Source organism: Astatotilapia calliptera, chromosome 9 (genome assembly GCF_964374335.1).
Source record: "Astatotilapia calliptera chromosome 9, fAstCal68.1, whole genome shotgun sequence".
Taxonomy (NCBI): domain Eukaryota; kingdom Metazoa; phylum Chordata; class Actinopteri; order Cichliformes; family Cichlidae; genus Astatotilapia; species Astatotilapia calliptera.
In genome coordinates this window covers 19,106,497-19,126,934 of record NC_137430.1, presented here as the reverse complement: position 1 = coordinate 19,126,934, position 20,438 = coordinate 19,106,497, and the positions used below count along the sequence as shown (strand labels likewise).

General features: G+C 43.6%; 1 protein-coding gene and 1 long non-coding RNA gene across 10 annotated transcripts in view; one reads left to right on the top strand and one right to left on the bottom strand.

The window, feature by feature from the left end:
* The window catches only part of atp8a2 (ATPase phospholipid transporting 8A2), a 48,748-nt gene extending 29,528 nt beyond the window's left edge, over positions 1–19,220 (bottom strand). For 2 of the 9 annotated variants that reach the window (XR_013911470.1, XM_026179564.2), the window contains exons 1-23: positions 18,954–19,136; positions 16,656–16,763; positions 12,071–12,215; positions 8,509–8,608; positions 8,189–8,287; positions 8,058–8,103; positions 7,789–7,829; positions 6,127–6,200; positions 5,711–5,780; positions 5,331–5,458; positions 4,947–5,058; positions 4,451–4,619; positions 4,221–4,348; positions 4,050–4,127; positions 3,878–3,966; positions 3,618–3,662; positions 3,326–3,401; positions 3,046–3,234; positions 2,918–2,967; positions 2,757–2,826; positions 2,584–2,668; positions 2,279–2,418; positions 84–222 (exon numbers count right to left, since the gene is read on the bottom strand). Coding sequence is in view for 8 of the 9 variants with exons in the window: in XM_026179564.2 (XP_026035349.1) it covers positions 84–222; positions 2,279–2,418; positions 2,584–2,668; positions 2,757–2,826; positions 2,918–2,967; positions 3,046–3,234; positions 3,326–3,401; positions 3,618–3,662; positions 3,878–3,966; positions 4,050–4,127; positions 4,221–4,348; positions 4,451–4,619; positions 4,947–5,058; positions 5,331–5,458; positions 5,711–5,780; positions 6,127–6,200; positions 7,789–7,829; positions 8,058–8,103; positions 8,189–8,287; positions 8,509–8,608; positions 12,071–12,215; positions 16,656–16,763; positions 18,954–18,996 (2,224 nt within the window). In the remaining variant the exon portion in view is untranslated. Of the gene's footprint in view, positions 1–83; positions 223–2,278; positions 2,419–2,583; positions 2,669–2,756; positions 2,827–2,917; positions 2,968–3,045; positions 3,235–3,325; positions 3,402–3,617; positions 3,663–3,877; positions 3,967–4,049; positions 4,128–4,220; positions 4,349–4,450; positions 4,620–4,946; positions 5,059–5,330; positions 5,459–5,710; positions 5,781–6,126; positions 6,201–7,788; positions 7,830–8,057; positions 8,104–8,188; positions 8,288–8,508; positions 8,609–12,070; positions 12,249–12,982; positions 13,123–14,006; positions 14,086–15,787; positions 15,908–16,655; positions 16,764–18,953 lie in introns of those variants that run through there. The other 7 variants (XM_026179567.2, XM_026179565.2, XM_026179566.2 and 4 more) reach the window with 7 other exon arrangements.
* LOC145431119 (uncharacterized) lies at positions 11,553–13,575 on the top strand. Its single transcript, XR_013911471.1, has 2 exons — positions 11,553–11,657; positions 12,475–13,575. It is a non-coding gene; the product is annotated as an uncharacterized LOC145431119 (long non-coding RNA).
* Positions 19,221–20,438: the final 1,218 nt, after the last annotated feature.

The following is a 20,438-nucleotide window of genomic DNA, read 5'->3' as shown; positions in this document are numbered from 1 at the left end:
CTGTTGCACATGAAACTGCAGCAGCACGTTTACTTGCTAAAAGCAACATTTTACCCTCACATTGTTATTTAAGCGTCTCTCACCTATATTGATGGCAGTCTCCTGCTTGTCTCCAGTGAGGACCCAGATCTTGATATCAGCCCTCATCAGAGTGGCAATTGTTTCTGGCACGCCAGCCTGGAGACGGTCCTCGATGGCTGTGGCACCCAACAGCATTAAGTTCTGTTAGAGGAGCAGAGGAGCGTGAAAGACATGCAGACATATTCTGTTAAAAAGAAATAAAGTTAGACTAAAAGAGAGGGAACAAAACATAGCACAGAATACTTAACGAGGTTTTAAAAACAATCATATTTAGGCCAGAAATAGACATCACCAGAGTGTACGTGAGGGCTCTTTTTCCCCAGACGGCATCATCCACGTCTAATTTGAGGGCGAGAGCGATGCCAGCGGATTCGGTTCAGCTCACTTTAGATTTCTGTACCAACTTTGTTTCTCCATGCCAAGACATAACCCTCCCCCCGCTTTAATTTGTTCAGCATTTATATGCACGTGTACCCTCATTAGACACACTCGGACATACACAAACACATGCACAGACACACAAGTTAACACTAATGTGTTGTTGACTCCAGTTTTATGGGGCTTTTGGCATGCTGGTGAAGGTAATTACCCTTGCGGTCTTCCAGTCAAACCTAACCCCCTCTTCTTGCTTCCTCTTTCTTTCTTTCTTTTAATTTCTTCACTTACTTTTCTCACCTCGCCTCTCTCCTCTAAAACCTTGATTTCCCCACCAAACAATTCACTGCTCTACTGTTAATCCCCATATCCTCTTATTTATCCTTTTTTTTAAAAACCAAAACAGCAATTCACTTTCACTATGTTCTACCTGTGAGCACAGACTAGCATTTAAATCATGATTATTTTTTAAATGCCTTAAAAGGTGACTTCAACTGTGTTTTCCAAATAAAAAAAAACAACAACATAATGAATACCTAAAGAAATGGCACCAGCTCCAGTCCCAAGCGTGGCCCTAAATGGAGCCACTCTGCCACCTGCTGGCCACCAAGCAGCATTTCGTTCTCTGCATGAGTGAATCACACTGTGAATTTATCAGATCAATACTTCCATGTCTCCTCAATCTGACTGTATTTTTATTCAGTTTATTGTTAGTTTACCTCAGTTTTTCAGCCTTTTCCAAATATTTTGCTTACAATCTTTCAGCCACGGTGCAACTAAAAGGATCAAAGCCTCAGAGTTTGTTCAGACGAGCAACACTTCAAGCTGCACTGTGTCATACGGACTAGCGTGCCTCACTCTCCTCACGTCATATCCCAAACATGCCCTCCCAAATTAGCAGTCTATTTAAGCTGCAAAATGTGTCATCTCTCCCTCTGACATGTCAGCACCACTGCTGCCACCCTGCATTGCTGCCTGCTGTTTTGACCACTCCACCACGCCAACATCCATCTGTAGGCTCCGGGCGGGTGGGGGTGGGGGGATTGCTCATCAGTCTCCAGTTTTACGTGTAGCATATTTGTGGAGAGTGATAACCACAACCATGCTTACCAACCAGACACAAAAATACCTCGGAAAATGCAGCAGGGTGAATAACTGAGAGACAGCTGTGGTCTGAAGTTTACACACTCATCTTGGGCTTGAATTTCGTGATAATCCGGGGCTTTTAATGACTTCTTTGAACTGTTGTTTTTCCAGGGTGGAATGACTGTACACTAGGCATCTTTAATGACTAAAAAACAATAACTGGGTGTATAACCTTGAATTCTTTTTGGATTTTCTCAGATCCACACAGGGTCAGAAGTAGACTGTCTTTTAACTTGACGAGACCAAGGCCCATTAACTTCTCATTAGTGATCATGACTGACTGCAACTGGTATTTTCTCTTTGGCAGCATAATTTTTTTTGTTTGACAGCACTCACTGGACTGATCAATACTCAAAACAATGGGGAAATCCAAGGAACCTGTACATTTACATAAACTTGGAAGATCTTTGGGAGCCATTTCTAATCAACTGAGGATTCCAAGATCATCAGTTCAGACAATTGTACATAATTACAATGTACAATGTATTTAATGCCACAACTTTAACCCTACCAGTTCTGCCAAGATGATATGTCCAATATTCAGCCAGAAGGTGAAGAAGTTTAATGTCAAAAAATATTTTCCCGGCCTTTAAGGTGTCGCGGATAAATACAACAGAATAAACCAACAGGAGGTCACCAACACACATCATTTTAGACAAAGAGATGTTGTGTTTACCTTTTCCAGCAGCTCATAACACTCCTCAAGCTTCTGAGCGCGGTCTTTGATTATGGTGCTGACACGATTATATTCCTTTAACCACTCCTGATACGCTTCTTCCTCCAGGTCCACGTACGCAAAGCACAGTGTCCTCAAGCCTGAGTGGATGGAAGGAAGATAAGCTGGTCAAAGCCTTGTTACTGAGCTGAAATAGTTGCTGTTAGCTGCAAGACATCCACCAAATGCCAACAAATTTGTGACTTAAGTCTGACTTACAGAGGAAAAGCCTTAAAAATCAAAAACTACAAAATCTACCTTCTTACCTTCAGTAGCAAACTGTTCCAAATGAGCAACTGTTAAGTCTTTGTACTGAGACGCTTCGGTCAGACGTTCAAAAATAACATTATCCTACAAAAACAAGGAATTGACCATTAAATTAAAACCATTACCTTACATTCATTAACATCTGAATTTACTGATAATGAGATAAACGCACCGCTCCTTTGCAGTACAGCCGGAGCTTCCCATTGGGTGTCCTGACCACCACAGACATCCGTTTACGGTTACTGTAAAGACAATTTAGTTTAGTCTCAACCCAAAGCAGTCTCATATCAGCATTTTATCACTGGTTAAGAAAAACATCAACTTCAAGCTCACCTGGAAAACTCCAGCACATTCAGTAGCTCATAGCTCTTCTCTTCCCCCATCTGAAACCCACAAAAAAATGTCAGCTCCTGTCCAAAAAGTAGCTGCGACTCCAGAGACGTGTGCGGTTACACACTTACAGCTTCAATGATGACTGAATCAGGGGTCCTGGCAGTGAAGACAAAGCCCAGCCCTTTGGCTCCTTTGACCAGTGCTCCTTCGTCAGGGGACGAGGCCTGGTAGATGATCTGGTCGTCCTCCCTCTCTGGAACCACCGTGTGGCACACCGCCATCATCGTCAAGAACTCGCAGATCTGAGGTGATGTAGGCTGAACGCCCGCGAGCAAACAGAGTGAACGTGGTTATTTGCAACAGCCTCCAAGACGGATGGCTTCAAAGAAAGAAAGAGAAAAGCCTCACATGGTCCTTCTCGATGTTCTGAATCAGAGTTGGGTCGTCAAACTCTGTGGAGTTGTGGCTGCTGGATGGCAGATTACTAAAAGACAAAAAAAAAAAAAAGAATCCAAATGTATTTTATTTATTTTGTGTGTGTGTGTTGGGGGGGGGGGGGGGGGGGGGGTCTTTGCAGGCTACAAGACATAATTTTCTGATAAAAGCAGGTAAACATTTAGGAAAGAGTCCAACGCACAAAATGAGGAAAAAAACCACTAAAAAGGGAAAGGCTGTTGTTGAGGGGGAGGTGGTCACTAACCTGAAGTCGTCCATTGAACGCTCACAGTCAAGATCAGGGAAGTGGCTGCAGTAATGAATGCGGTGGAAATGCAAAAGGAATTAGTTTGAAATCAGTTGATGAATTTGATTAGTTCATCTAATTAAGCATGCACGAGATTAATCAACTGAGCAGCAGCTAATGCTAATTAAGTTCATCTAACACAGGCCGATAAGGAAATATCAGTAAGACGATCTGAGAGAAAAAGAGGTGAGAATTTATTTACAGATGCGATAACTGACCCATACGTTATCCCGGCTATGGTACACTTCTTAAAGTGCATGATGTTACAGGTCAGAGTTCCAGTCTTGTCGGAAAACAGATACTTGACCTAGAAAAAGACAGACGGTGAGTAACGAGAACAAAAGCAGGATGTTTCAGAGCAGCTCGTTACGAAGAGGGCGAGGAACCGACCTGGCCCAGTTCCTCATTAAGATTAGACGTTCGCGCCATGGCTGGCGTGTCCGTTTCTGAGTAGTACATCTCCACATCCTGAGGACAAGAGCAAAAAAACACTTGAAGTAAGTGTGTAATCGACCAGTTGTAGTTTATAAGCACGCATTAAAAATGATGCACGGGTCATACCCAGTTAATAAAGAGAGCCTGTGTGAACTTCACCACCTCCAGAGTGACCAGCAGGCTGATGGGGATCAGGTTATTGTACAGGATGATGAACGTCAGTAGGTTATATGCAAAGTTCAGGGAGATGTCGCCTGAAGTCGCAGACAAAATTCCTTCATGTAATAACCCAGATTTACCCAAACATGCAAGTAATATAATGAGACTTAAGCAATCTTGGCGCGTTATGGTCTCACCGGCCCGGGACAGGTACCAGCAGGCTTCGTCTGTGTGTTCTCTGTTCCAGATGGCTGCGCCCACAGAGCTGACCAGTGCCATGACCAGCAGGATGCAAAACAGAACCAGAATCTGCATGTTGGTCACCCGCTCCACATTAGAGCGCTTCAGTGGCGCCTTGGTGGAGTTCTGGGAGTTGGAAAGGCTTTTGTTAGGAGCTACGTTTTACTCAATTAATTATTGCAGTAACAGTAACAGAAATGCATAATTCAGATGACCGATTTTCATCCATTTTTAGCAGGAGAATGCACGAGCAATCCAAAGACTGTAGCTGAAGATTAGTCTGGATGCAGTCCCGGTTAAGAATGTGTCACGGTTAACTGAAAGCTCTAAACTCGCCCAGGCAAGGATGACGAAGAGATCCTAATTAATAAACAATTTGAAATTTGGCTTCAAATGCCGGATTTTTCATGCTTATTCACAGTTTACTGACTTAGAACACAGCAGAGGATTTACCTGCATCAGTTTGGAGTCGTGGCCAGTGTAGACAACAATTCCCACAACCCACTGCGTGTTCCTGAGCTGGGCGCCACGCAGCAGCACCTGGTCTGGACCCAGAGGGACTGGACTGAATGAAAGAGAGGTTTTTAGCCCCAAATCAAGTAAATAAATGTCGATTTCTGCAGTTTATGCAATTAATTTTTCTACTTTTAAGTTGCTTCTCAATTTTTACTTCCTAATTGTTTTTTTAATCCACAAAAAATGCGAATCACTGCATGTCTTCCGTGAGGAACCAGTGCTGTGCAAGTTTAAAACAAAACAGATTTTAGCACCTAATTCTGACAGAGCATTTGCTAGAGCTCAAACCTAAGTGACGAGGAAAAAAAGTATGTCTCTCACTTCTGGTTTTCCAGCCGTAGAGTGCCAGTGAAGTCATACAGGTGTCTGTTGGGGCCTTCGCACTCCAGACGACCAGACAGTGCCATCAAATCCTCCAGGGTCTGAAACCCAGCCGTGAGTGGGAGACCCTGGAAAGCAAAGGCATGACAAGTAAAGTCAAGGAGCGCTTACTGAGGCAATGGTTTAACCAGACAAAGTATGAGAAAGCAACTGCACTACTGGACTTTGTACAAAATTCTTTAAAAAATTACAAATTTGCTTTGTTTTTGCCTTTGAAAATTTAATCGGTCAATTTTCAAGTCGTCCTTTGGGGCAAAATGAGGGACATTTGAAGAGACGTCACATTCACGAGACGTACGAACGACAGACAGACAACCCACCTGTCTGATCTTCAGGTTGGTTTCTCCGTCCAGGTTAGAGGTCTCAATGTAACACATGGCCTGTGGTTCACTGCAGAGAAGAGGGCAGGTTTGGATTAAAAACACTATAAAGATAAACAACAATGCACAGAAAACCATAAACTGTTATTTCTGAACATTAAACATTGCCTGCAAAGATCTGTAAATAACTATAATATTTTTAATTTAAAGTTGATAAATAATAAGCTACATTTTTAGGAAGTAATTAAGCTAAAAATGACTTATTATTTTTATCCATTTAACAAAAATAATAAATGAACCACAAATAAAAATAAACATTAGCAGCAGCCCTTAAAAGCAGCTTAACAGATGTTTAGAATATATTAATGAGGTACATGCAGCATGCTCACACAGACAGAGAGACACAGGACTCTGACCTGGAGGACACTATAACCATGTCAGCTGGGAGGTGCTGGCCATTAGTCACCTTCACTATATCTCCTACTGCCACCTTGTGGCCAGGACGCAGCAGTGCAACAGCATGAGGCAGGGAAGAAGAGGGGCATTGAGGCAGAGGGTAACAGAGAACAGGAGGGGTAAGAGATGAAGACAGAGAGGAAACAATGGGCAGGTTAATAATATGTGACCAGCAGAGGATGCAGCCAAATAAAAAAGACGAGTTTGAAGTTTTATGCGATTCATGAGCAAGAAAGAAGAAAAGAGAAGGAACACTTTTGTCTTGTGAAGTGTTCCAGGAAATTCTGCAGCTGATTTAAAAGTATATACACATTACAATTCCTAAAGAAAGTCCTCGTGTAGCTGAGAAGTTTCCCCAAATGACCCAATTCCAAAAAAAGGAATGCATGATAACTTCAGAGAACCAAGGTCAGGGCAAAGCATGTGGAGCTGACTTTATAACTGTAGACAGTCATGCTAAAACACTGCCAGTTTGCTACATCAGGCACTGCAGAAACTACGCAAGTGTTTCAGGCTGTCGGTTCTCCTCGGATCAGCAGCCGGAAACTTGTTTTCCAAGTACACAGGAAGGGGGGAGGTAAGCTTCGCTTCAAGAAATGTGACAATCTTGGATAGGATGTAAACTGTGACACTGCCAATTCCTACACAATCAAAAAAACAAAAAAAACTACTGTACTGACCGTGCATCTTATTATAATCACGTATGAAGGGCAAGGGCGACTTTTTTAAAGAATCCCTCAGACTTTCATTAATAGAAAGAAAAGCAAAAACTCTTCCAAAAACTGATTTTATGATCTAGCGAACCCAAAGTTGCTGAAAAGTTATTTAAGGGCTTGAAGGGCGACTGAATCAAATTCCTGCACCTGTCGTGTCACTGTGAAACAATGGGGCTTAATTTCTGCTGTAGACGTCTGTCATCCGCATAACGAGGGCTCAAATTTGATTTGACTTGACCTGCTGGAGAAAGACTGTGCACAGCTGGACTCAGTTAATGGGCATGGCCGCTAAGAACATTCACAACCCTGCAGAAATGACAAAAAAGACTGGAAGGAAAAAGCTTTGTGTGAGCGGGTTATACACTCACTCGGTTCAATGAACTGCAAACCACCGGAGAAAACGCAACTATTCAACAAAAAAGATGTGCCTGTTTGAAATACTGGACAAATTAATCCCCTGAAGAACAATTAGATGCGCTTGTTATCTGATCATGAAACGTGACTACTAATAGGACAAGCATGTTTTGCCTGTCAAGGATCCAAAGTACTCATAGGACAGTCTATTGAACAAATAAAAAATAGGTGTGGGAAACGGTGGAATAAGTCCACATTAAAAGCCATCTCTTAGCTCTAACGGACATAATCAGATGTACTAACTGTTATTTTTTATCATCTCATGAGGGTTACTGCTCTTGCTTTGAAGTATTTCATTCCGAAGCGTTCACTTTTTGTTTCTTTTGCATGCTTTTTTACAATACCTGAAATTCATTCAGTACAGTAAGAGAGTTTCTCATACTTCTTTCAACGTTATTTGACGTCGCTCGTGGCAATGAAACAGGCTAATCAGTGTTGTGAAACAGCAAGAGAGATAAGTCAGAGCACGAGAGTCGAAGAATGTGACGATACCTGTTTCCAGATAAATGTCTGCCAGGCTCCGCTCCGCAGCACTGAGAGACAAGGACAACACAGCCATCAGTCAGCCTATAGAGCAGCTCTCATGCAGTATTCATAGCCACTAAACATTTGTCTGGGGCACGGCGGCCTGCGCTATAATGACTGATAGACAACAGCCATTCACCCTGACATGAAAGGAAAACAAAGCCCACGCAAATACACGCACACACGAGCACTCTCATGAAAAACAGAAAGCACATTAACAAGCACACGCGTGATACCTGTTGTCTTCTTCTTGTTGACCGTGTTGTCTGCTTTATGCCTTTTCTGTGGCGAGATGAACGACGATTAAGTTAGCCCCACAACGCATCACTTTTCCAGTTTATGGTGATACTCACATGGTGATACTCACATAGTCCTCTATGATCTCTTTGATCCCGGCCACTGTGAGAATGAAGATAAGCGGGACGAGCGTGGTGTAGCGACCGGTCGGTGACACATCAGGGATTTGCTAATGAGGGAGAAAGAGAGAAATTGATGCTGATAGAGCTGATCGCAAAGAGAAGAAATGCCATTTCATAACACCGCATTTCCCTTAAAGGTGGACTTTTGCACACTCTGACATGCGATGAAATAGGCTTTGCAGGACGGAGCATCTAAAGGCTGGGCTGAGTGCAGAAATCAAACAAACAGTTCGCTGAGCAAACAGCGCTGGCAGCTGCTGGGGTTTACCTGCATGAGTGCGATGAACAGGAAGAAGGCATTGGCAGCACGTCGGATCTGCTCGTACAGAAAGCGCGGCAGAAAGGTGAGAATCCCATACTTTGTGGTGCTGTAGAAGAAGACAGTGAGAACAAAAGAAAGACAAAAAGGGAAAGTTGTTTACGTTCAAAGAGATGCCGGAAAAGTCAGGTAAAGCTTTAGCAAAGCTGGGACTTCATGCATAAATTGTGAGCTAATGATTTTTTTTCCTCACTCAGGGAATGCTTGAGTAGCATTACCTTAAAGGCTGAATAACAAAGAAGTCCATTTGGGTTTTAATATTGCAGCACTTGAAAATCTCTTACAAACACAAAATTGTGCTCAGAGAGTGCAAAACAGAGCCATTACGTCCTGCAAACACACAACCCTCTCTATAAATAGGCCAAGACGTTTAATCCAACACTAAATTTAGACCCCAAAATACCCCAAAACAGCGCAAAGAAGCCTTGGCAACCTTTTTGTCAGTCATCTGTATTGATCAGACAGCTGTATCGATTAGCGTTGTTATAGCCAGGAGCTACAGTAAGAGCTTTCAGATGAGCTAAAAATAAGAAGTCACCCTTCAAATCAAGGCCTGCCTTGTTTTTGTGTTGTTTTCTTTTTTTCCCCCGTGCAGCCTGAGTGAACAGTAAGAGCCTCCGCTTCCGACTGCATAATGGACAGTGTGCGTTAGCGTGCGTGAGGGCATAGATTGCATGCAGCAAATTGCAAAACACACTCCTCTATCACAATTCAGAATCTCCTTGGAGATGAACCCAAAACTGCTTTCGCCATCTGCCTTACACTCAGACACAGAACGATAAAGGCCGGGATGTTACACACACACCAAAAAACTAAAAAGACAGAAGCCCAACAGATGCTTTTCAGTCACACTGTTACACACTGTCCTCCGGGTACAGCCACACTAATGCATTTTTGCGTAACTTTTGTAGTGTTTTGCAACTTCTAACACACCCAAAAGGGTAGTAGAGACATTTGAAAATCCTGTTTATCCAGTTTTAACTTAAACAAAATTAAAACAGCGTCTTAGTTTGGACAGAAATGGAGACTTTTTGGATGCAAACACCTACAGTCGCTTTTTAATTGGATTCTATCCATCGCCATAATTAAGTCAAAACACATCTAGCTAAGCCCACATGTGATCCTTTTCACGTGGGTACTCCTTTTTCCACTGCCCTACGATCCTTTGGCGATGGATAACGCCCCCCAGTACCTCTCTTAAAAATGTCGCCATACTTGCTTTGCAATTACTTTTTCCCCCCCTGCTGCCATGACAACCATATACTCGCTTGATACTTTCAGTAAGAGTACCACCTGATGGTCGATCCAAGTAAAGAAGTCTTGTTGGCACTCTAGTTCTTCTCCTGCAGTTTTGTGTACAAGCAACCAACTGTCTGCTTTCTGTTTTCACTGTGACTCACATGCCCAGTGTACGTGACTGTTTCTGAACCTGCGCTAAACCAACTTTGATTTTATAATATGAAAACCTGTTTGTGTGACATATTCAGAACTTGAGTCTAACCCAGATGCTCTGGTTACGTCAGAGTCAATGAAGCTACACCGATGATCGAGCAGATAAGGTAGCCTCAATCTAACCACAGACAAGTGATACCAGATGCCACAAAGAGCAAGACCCCGGCTTCCAGTGCTTTAGCAAAAAAAAAAAAAAAAAGAAAAAAAAAGATAGAAAACAACCCAAAACTTCTGCCGGTGTTATTTTTTTATAGCATAAATGTCCAACTTGCTGGTGGGGTTAACAGCTGTCAGCTGCAGGGGTGATGCTCTCCTGCAGTTGTGTGGCTTTGACATGTTTTTATAAAAAACAGACTGAGTTCTTCATGCATTAAGAACTGGGCCGAGGTCGGAGAAGAGTCATTGATATAATGGGAAGAACATGAGTTATGCACATGTTACTTTGTGCTTAATGGCAATGTGCTATGAAAACAACAACATTAAAAAAAAAAGGAAGCGATGGATCTGGGAAATTGGAGAAGAGGTGAGTTGAGTATACAGATAAAAGCTACAAGGCTTTAATCTCCGCCCCCGTAAAAAAAATCAATAGTGCTATTGAACTTTTAAAACACAAACTGAAGATTTACAGGAACACGGAGACATCAAAGGCCATGCCTCTGGAGCCAGAGTGCTCCCGCCTCTCCAATCACCATGCAGTGGGGGCAACACGCCATGCATGATCCAATCAGAGGAGCAAGGGAGCAACCACCTTAATCTTCTTTGTAGAGCTGAATTGGGGGGTTTTTAAAAGTGGAACTGACTCTCCCGACAATGACGGCAAGCCCACTGAATGCTCGCTGCGCAGCGTCGAGCCTTTCGCTCACCGACCGCGAACCCTGGTCTCCTCATGGCACCGTCCTCAGTTACAACATGCAAACAGCAACAAGAGCCAAATTTCACTGGTGTCTGCCTGAATCAGACTTGACTGAGTTTCTATTTATTACTACAGCTGAGCCAGTAAAGTATTCTAATGACAGCTGGGACAATAAGAGATTGAAAAAAGAGACTCTTTGTCGCAGCACAGGCTGTTTGGCTCGGCCCGTGAACCTTACTTACGACAGATTAGTACATATGTTGGCTGCAGAAGCACCGGGGACCACCAAAACACTAGGTGAATCTTTTGTAGTCCCCACAGCTACGATCTTTGACTGAGTCATGAGAGATAAGAGTGGACAGCTTTGATCCTCAGTGAAATCTAATCAGCACAAGCACAGTAGACACTGTGACAACAGGGGAACAGAAAAAGAAACCTTCTTCTAAATTTTCTTTCTAACATGTATCTTTATTTTGATTAACATCCAAAATTATTCATGAGGACGTATAGTGATTAAATCTTTTTCCACTGAGATCCTCCTGCGTCCTTTAGGCAGTGGACATATGTTCAGCCTTTAGACTGCTGCAGAGATACAAACAAGCTTTTTAATAGGTGAGTTATTAAACTGGCTTGTCAATAGACGTCCACCCCTAATAGTATTCTAAAGTAAAACATTCAGTGTGATTTCATCAAAACTAAAACAAAGAGAGCTATTACAAGAGGACAATAAACTAAGTCTCACTCGTCCAAAGACTACTCTGCAGAAGAAGAGAGGGTACTTCACCCTGACAAGGTTGGTCTAAAGCCCCTGTGAGCAAATGGTGTTCTTTAGTACGACACCAGATGTCTACACTCTGGTTGTGTGCTTTGACTTGAAATGGTACATGCACAAATAAAATGTAGGCGTACTAAAGATGGGTCAGCAATAATAAGATGAGTGCAAACAATCAATTAAAAATCTGCACAAAAGTCAGTCTGACCGACTTTTGAGGTGTGCAACGGTTTGAAGTGCTTTTTTTTTTTTTACAGCAACAAAAAAAAAGTTTTCGATTATTTTGGGTAAAATCCTTCCGCCTCTCTCTCTCTCTCTGCTGACAGCTAGTCAGGAAGCACAGTCCTCTATTCCTAAAAAAGCAGTGCGTAAAACCACAGGGCACGCAAGGCATGCTTTGTAGCAAAAGTTAAAAGCTCGGGGGTGACGCCTACCTGACATGGTTGTCGCAGAACTTGGTATTCTGAGGCCGGTTGAGAAGCACCGTCCGCGCCGAGGCGTCTACGGGATCCGCATGGGAAGTGGTCCCGGACATCTCATCATCTGCCTTGCGGTAACCGGCGGACGAGCAAGCAGGTCCTGCACCGTTGGATTGATGGGAGAGAGGCGAGGCTGAGTGAGTGCGAGAGAGAATGAGAGGCAGAGAGAGAGAGAGAAAGAGATAGGGAGGGAAGGGGAGAGAGAGCGCGAGAGAGACAGAGACTGGAGACGTGGTTTAGGTTCAAAAGCGAGGGCGACTAATTAGTACTAGAGGCTACTGTATGCTGATGTATGCTGAAGCCGGCGGGGTTGATTCAATGACGTTTCCCGTTATAAACACCCCCCTCTTGTCTTTCAGGTACCGTCAATGCACACACGCGCGTTTCCCGACGCCCACGGGACCCCCCGCGTATAATGGATGTGCTGAGGGATGCACAATGGCGAACAAACACACCGGGTCGGTTTGGTTTTTGTTATTGTTGTTTTTCTTTAAATCAGCACTTCAACTTGCTCAAATGTAAAACTGAGAAACCTCCTCGCGCATCGCGACCATCATTAAGAACAAATTATCAAAAAAAAAAGGGGGGGGGGAGAAAGTGGCAGAGTAGGATGCACCACGCTCTTTTCCTCCTGCAGACTCGCTGCTTCCCCGCCCGCCCTCCCGGCTTTGTCGTCTCCAACCATTTTAAAGCGTCGTGATCTCCGCTCATTCACCCCCGCATGAGCTCCGGGAGCCGGGCAGTTTTTCATCATCAAGCGTGCGCATTAACGCGGAGCAAGTGCGGTTCTGTGGAGCCGTTAGGGGAGTGACGGACACCCAAACAGGTCGGGACGCCACAGTTTACTCAGCTGGAACAACAGCGAACCTGGGCGAGGACAGATGCAGCAGCACGCCCGTCCTCCCTCTGCCCTCCTTCGGCTCTGCTGAGCAGGAAACTCCCAGCCCCAGTGCTGAAAGATACTGGCCCGAGAAGCTCCGCCGCCGTGTCATCTGGCCACCTGCCGCCTCTTGAAGCTTTTATCCGTCTCTTTTTTGGACGATCTCCTCCCTCTGGTGTGGTATCGAGCCGCTCGCTGTTACCAGCTCAGACAAGGAGAGGAAGCCATATGGAGCTCCTTCAGTGCTGCGGAGGGGCAAAGCCGGGGTTTCGTCTTTAAAGGGCCAGAAGCCTGATATCGCCTTAAGGTCTAGTGGCACTTTACCAGATGGGTCAAATAACATCCGTGAAGCTGGAGCTATCCATCAGATCACTTCGTGTTGCTTCCCTCCACTGTGATGCCTCTGCAACAGCAGCAACAGTCACTTCTTGCAGGTTGTATAGATTATATAGTCGTTTGTGTTTCTGCATGTCCAAAATTGCAATGTATAATAGGCCAAATGTACGAGCTGTGTCATTGTTATACTATTCCCTAAAAGCTGTTGCAAATATAACGCATAATGAAATCATATGCATCACAATGCTCTGAGTTTGTTGGGATCTGTGTACTCTCTGTCAGTGAATCTGTAAGTGAAAACAACAGCAGGCTAATTGCAAGATTGAATTTCCACAGTCCTGAAACTCTATTTCTGCAGCACTACCGAACTCCAACAATAGACGAGTCATCTTCTCCCCTCATCAATAACCAAACAGTTTAATACTATTATATTCCACTCAAGCTTGCGGCTCTAAAGTAGCCAATAAACTGTAAAATTACCCAGAAGTAAGCGAGCCAGGCTTACGTGATCAAATCTGCTGGCCCATCAGACTTTTTCCACTGAAAGAGACATAAGGTTACGTGTGCTTACAGGAAACGGCTACACCTATTTAATAGTTTACCAGGGAGTTATGTGAACCCAACGTATTTCCGTGGTATTATATTTGTGAGTTTTTCGTGTTTTCTGCTTTTTACCTCAAAACTGCTCGACATTTCAAGAGTTTGCGCACTCCAACCGCTCCACACAAGCCCGCGACGTGTCCGCACATGACACAGAGGAAGGGTCAAAGTCTAACCAAGCCCACAGAAAATGAACAGCCTCTTATCTCTATATCTCCATTAGCTATTACCTCTGGACCACACGGAGATTTAAGACCCAATCACAGCTCAGCTCTCCACAGTGCAAACTGCAACAAAGTCAACTGAGATAGTAAAGAGCTGCGAGGAAGTGATCAAGGAACATTCAAAGGTAAAGGTAATAAACGGCAATGCATGCCAACTATAATGCCATCGAGCACCTCTGATGTTTTCAGCCTTTTTTTGGTCATTTCTACACGGGCAGACATTTTTATTGAACAAACTTCATCCTTCCACTTCACTTTTTAAAACCCCTGTAGACACCTTTCCAAGGAGATCAATAATGGCTTTTTCAGCAACCCACTCAAGCTATAATTCATTTCTGAGGAGATTAATGCCTCAGTAACTCATCTCTGATGGAGCAGAAATGCCACCACCTCCGTAACTCATTACCGAACAGGCCAGCGATGACTCAGCAGCAAACCCCATTCAGAGAGCAGCCAGGTCAATTACACGTGAAGCGCCCAAGACAGACACACAGGTAGCGCAGGTCTGATGACCTGCAGCCACAACAGGTAAGACTAGACTGATCCCAATTCAATTAACACGCTGATCTCTTACTCTGCTTGCAGGATGCTACCAGCCACCCATTCTGTTGGTGAGTCTTAAACAAAAACACGTCTCCTTTCCTCAGAGCAATCATACGCTCCGAGGAAAACATACATCCATTATGCAACGATGCTTGATAATCTTTTACGCACCTCTCTGCTGAGAATACATGTGTCATGAGAAGGCGATTAAGCCAAACACATTTAGCACAGCTAGCAGGCAAAATGTGATGTTTCAGCATTTGCAAAGGGCCTCAGATGGGAAAACAAAGCATATTACTTATCACAAGCTTCATAATATCTTAATACACGGTGTTAATTTGTTGTGGGTTTGTGTTGAATCCAATCTGATCTGGCCTCGTGCCAAAATTTCACAGTTTAAAAAGCTGGCCAGGCTATAAATAATGCATAGATGGGAGCTGCATAATTCATCAACATTTTCCAGTATGGCAGAGCATATTTCACCAGACACTCCGCCCCGGTGCTGCGCCCACAGCTTTCCACTGTCAAGCGGTGTCCCTCACTGCCTGTCAGAATAGAGTTTGAAATGGCACGAATGTAGCTTCAGAGATGCTTGGGCATCTAATCCAATCATGCCTGGTGCAGACACAATTCTCAGCTCAGAAATGAAATTAGCCAAAAAGATAATAGCTACTAATTAACAGCAGTTATAGCAGAATACAATTATCCTCGGTTGGTGAAGAACTTCCACTCCAAACAAGCCACACTTGGGACAGATCCTCTGGCTCATTCTATGTTTTCATTATCTGAACAACTACCTGAATGTACAATGCAAATGAAAGTACTCTATTTCTGTGTTTGGTATCCCTGCCTCAAAGAATGGCAGGAAAGTGTCTTAGCTCATCCCTTAACAGCAAAACCTCCATTTGTCATCCTCTACAACAAGAAGGCCTGTCAAAGTGTTCTTGAGCTAAACACCAACTCCCCCCTCCCCATTTAACGTTAATGAAGTTCAGAAAAAAGAAACACCCAAAAAACCCCACATCTTTGCCTACATGCATTGAATCCAGTCAAGAATAAAATGGCTGTGTGTTGTCAGGAAAGCATTACCGACAGAGCGCCGTCTGCCTTGGCGACCCCTGCGTCCCATGGCTGTCGTTGCTCTCTTAGGTGACCTGCACGCCCTATCTGCAGGTCTCGGGAGACCTGGCGTCTATCATTCCCAGTGGATCCATTGGCCGCTCTGACAGAGTAGGAAGTAAGGCGAGCAAGCCTCTTACGGCCCAAGTGAGCAAGCGTGATAATCCCCTCTGTGTCTGCTCTGCAACTTCACCTGCTGCTCATCCATAACCTAATAATCCCACAGGTGCGATTGCAACACGCTCATACACCTTAAACTAATGTATGCAAATGCACACACACACACACTGACACTGCATTATGGACACACACACACACACAAACAGGTGAAAGTAAATCTTTTAAAGCCATAAAACATAAAAAAAGACCCATCGACATGCAGCTACTCCCATGCCCCTCTCTATACCCAGAGTCGTACCTACATGCATGCAGCAGTGTTCTTGTACATGCTGTTCAGGCATGCCATATCTATGCGTGCATGTGCTGAGTTCTACAGCATGCAGATGCACTTGCTTAAATACCCCATATAGCTTTGTCTTCACCAGCATGAACTACTACAGGTATGCCACCAATATCTACAAGCACATGCAGTGAGAGGGTCCTGTTCAGCATTCATCGCACTCCAGGCCCCAAGGAGCTACAGATGATCAGTCCACAACAGTGATAACGTGTCATAACCTTTTCTGCAAAGACCCTGAGATCCTAATGTGAGTAACTCAATGTTGTAGCTCTTGAGGGCCGGGGGTTGAGACACGCCTGCCCCTAGCTGTTGGTACATGCACCTTGGGACTCCGGACACAGATGGGGGCATCATCCAGTCTAATTCGAGCAAACTCACTTTTGTCAAACCTGTCTGCGAGGCGGGCACGCATGGTAGCACCGGCGCCCTGGCCTGGGTCCTGCAGCTCAGGAGACTCCTGCCTAATGGTGGTCAACACTAACTGCTCTGTGGACGCCAAGAGAGAGAGGCCACGGCGAGAGAGGACAGCACACACACACACAAACAAGACAACAAGTCAGTACACACAGACTGTACCTCACACAGCACATCCACGTGTCAGTGACTACCCAGATGATTTGTTTGTGTGTGAGCTGAGATGAGACTCATGCCAGCATATGATGGATGCAAGCCTGAACAGCTGCTCAGAAATCACTTTGACCAAACCCCTCATAGCTTGCCCAGGAGTGCCTCCTCCTGGCTACTTCATGTAAATGCCTTGTTTCAGCAGCTTACTGGGCCTCCCTGTTATCTCCTAAATGGTATCTTAGGTAGCTTGGCAGCCATGACAACCAGTCATTATCTTCCCTAAACAGATGTATTGTTGACAGTTGGCTGAGCTGCATGACTCACATTAAGAAAGCACATCAACACTAGTAGAAAATGTGGCCTTACACTGATATTCAAATGGAGCAGAATGCTTTTACTCAGCACTCACTACTACACACATGCTTTATATTTCTAAGGCTCCTCTTAAACACAAACAGTTAAAACTATAACTCTCTTTGCAAATGTGTGTAAATAAATGTGACAGACTGGCAGCTGCAGACGTCATTGCCAGGCATGTGGCAGCTCGCTAATTGGAGCAAAGAATCAAGCGGTCAGGCTTCAAGAGATTACAGTAAAAGCACCGTGAGGAACCCAGGCGGAAACATGCAGACGTTGACTAGACTACCATCCTGTGCTTAAAGTATAAAAGCTTTAAAGCAACTTTTAGACCCCACGAAACCAAAAAAAGCTGCAGGATTATATCTGAAAATCACAGTGTAAATAAGGTAACAAATTCATCATGAGACCACCTGATATTCAGTTTAAAACATATTTATATATGCAAATAATAAGTGGGTGGGAGGGATCTACAAAACAGGAACAATGTCACTTTCTTAACCATTTGACCTTCTGCTTGTAAAAAGTGGAAATGCATTTTTTTTAACAACAAATAAATATGTGGAACTTCTGGCCTGAAGATAGTATGGCCCAGTTGGCGCTCACAATTTACCCTGCTTTATATTTCTGGAAGCTGCAAGAGGCATGCAGCCACACTCACACACAGATACACACACACACACAACAGCAGAGCAGCCTGACAATATGTGCCGGTCACTATTAAAAGCCACTGGATGAGGCGAACACGTGCTCTTCTTTTCCAGGACAATCCAATCCAGCGTCTGCTTGCCATGTGTGAAATCATCTGATGCAGCAGGTTGTTTCAGCATCCTCACCTTCTGGCCAGCTTGTTAGCTGATGAGGACATTTTCCTGCTAAAAACTGAGACAGTGCAGGTTCTTGCATGAACGGGGGTTCAATGCATCCTGTTGCATGAGGCAGATTCACGCGTGAGCAACAGACTGAAACATCCCTTTATTCAACATAAGGGTGTGAAGCACTTTAAAACTGAACACGCTGTGGATGTGGATGCCCTTAAGGTTGAGATAAAGGTGAGATAAGGAGAGCGCTTTAGAGAGTCACGTGGCATTTAAGTCGGCGAGGTAATAGGCTGTTCTTGGACCGATCTGCAGGCCTGGGGGTAAATTTGTCACCTTATATTGCTAATATTTCGCTTTCAATCACAGCAAAAGTAGGTTAATACATTGTCTTTTTTTCTAAGAGTCAATCGCGGACACTATGATGCAGCACAGGAGGAACACAAATCTGTTACAGCATAATTATATAACACCATAACAAGGCCATAGGTCAGATTTACACAAGGCAGTCAATATTTATTGATAAGGTCACACATTTAACCCGTGGAAGATAAATACTATTGAGGTCATCAGAAATTGCTTCACTTGGCTCCTCCATAATGATGCCAGGCTATTCTAAATGAGACCTGAAGCAGGCACCTGCAGTCTGCTTGCCCTTTGCATTCCTCTCCGGTGCCAAGAAATGAGCGAGACTGGAGGATAAACACCGGCATGTCCCTCCGTGTGGATGCCGCAGTCCCGAATAAAACGGTTCCCCGTTATTATGCCAAGCACATATCAAAAGCGCACGATTTTCTAGACAGGCCGCTGTATGCAGAAAAAAGGACAGGCCCGTTGGTGGGATTCACTTCACAGTGATGTGTGACAGCAGAGAGCGGCGGGCGGAACCCGGGTCGTGCAAAGATTAAATAACACGTTTCTTCGTGCTGCTTACCTCCCTCGCTGTGGATCTTCTTGGCTCTCCGGTTGAAATACATCTTGCGAGCGGTGAACGAGAGTCGGTGCGGCTAGAACGAGGAGGCCAGAGCGGTGTCATGCTCACGGAGAGGGGAGCAGGGGAGCAACGCTCTGCATGGGCTCGGGCTGCGGTCGCCGCTGCCGCCGATGCTGCTGCTGCTGCTTCTCAGCGATCATTATTTCTCGGTCAAACCGCGGAGATGTGGTGTAGAGGGCAGCCTGCTCCAGCGTCGCGTCAGACTAGACACAATAGTTGCTTCCGGTCAGTGTTTTCAAAATAAAATTACGTTAGACTATAATAAACTGGTTTCATGACATCGGCCGGTCAATTAACGCTTAAGTTTGCGGTTAAACGGTGACCTGCTTCTGCTTTCGGTGCACTCAGTTTTATTTATGAAGCATATTTAAACCTACAAAGTCCAGTATAGGAGAAAAACGGGTTATTTAACCCTATAACTCTATTTGATTCGGATTCTGTAAAGACGACTGTATCGTATTTCCGCCACCTTTTTTTGAGACGTCATCCGTGTGATTTTTCCCTAATGAAAAACCAAAATAAATTATACAAGTTTTTGAGCAATAAAATGAAAAATAAAAATAAATATATTAGAAATTAATATTTATTTTTATTTTTTTTAATTTAATCAGATGGTTCAATAAATCCTCCATTTTCAAAAAATATATATATAATTTTCTGGCAATTGTTTTATTCCTCGGGCTTTAAGGGGATAGAAAATAAATTAATTGATTTTGTTTTTAAAGTGAAAAAAACAAACAGTACACACACTAATAACTGTCACGCTACATAACCTGCTAATAGCAAAATGTAGTTTCAAGTTTCAAAGCTTTATTGTCACAAGGATAAAATAAAAGTCTTCCTTTTATATACACACACAAAACACTTGAAATTATTTAAATCTTTTTTTCACTATATTCTATATTAAAAGCCAACTATCATTTGGCTGCCTTTCTGTGTCTAAAATATAAAGTATAAAAGGGGCATAAAATAAATAAATGAAAAATATATATCTTATATATTATAACATATATATATATTTATATACAGTATATCTATACTGTAAATGTTTGTTATATTGTGAAAACAGCCACTTTTTCACAATATATTTTCTTTTCTTTTTTTAAATCTTATTTTATTTTACTTGGAAATGGTTTTAGTGAACGCTTAATAGGCTCATATTTTTAAGGAAAGGCGAGACATTTTTGCTCGTATTCGGTTTTGCTTTATGACACTGCTTCAGACAAGCCACGGGAGCGCGCATGGGATGAGGATAAGACGCGTAAGCGCTCCCGGTCTCTAGAGGCTCAGTGTGAGATAAATACATAAAGATACAGCCAGAAACATTTTACTGAACAAACAGCTAAGTCTTTTAGAAGATTTCCCTTGTTATTAGAAATTCTCAGCAACTTTGTTTTCAAAGTACTTTTTAAAAAGTTTATATAT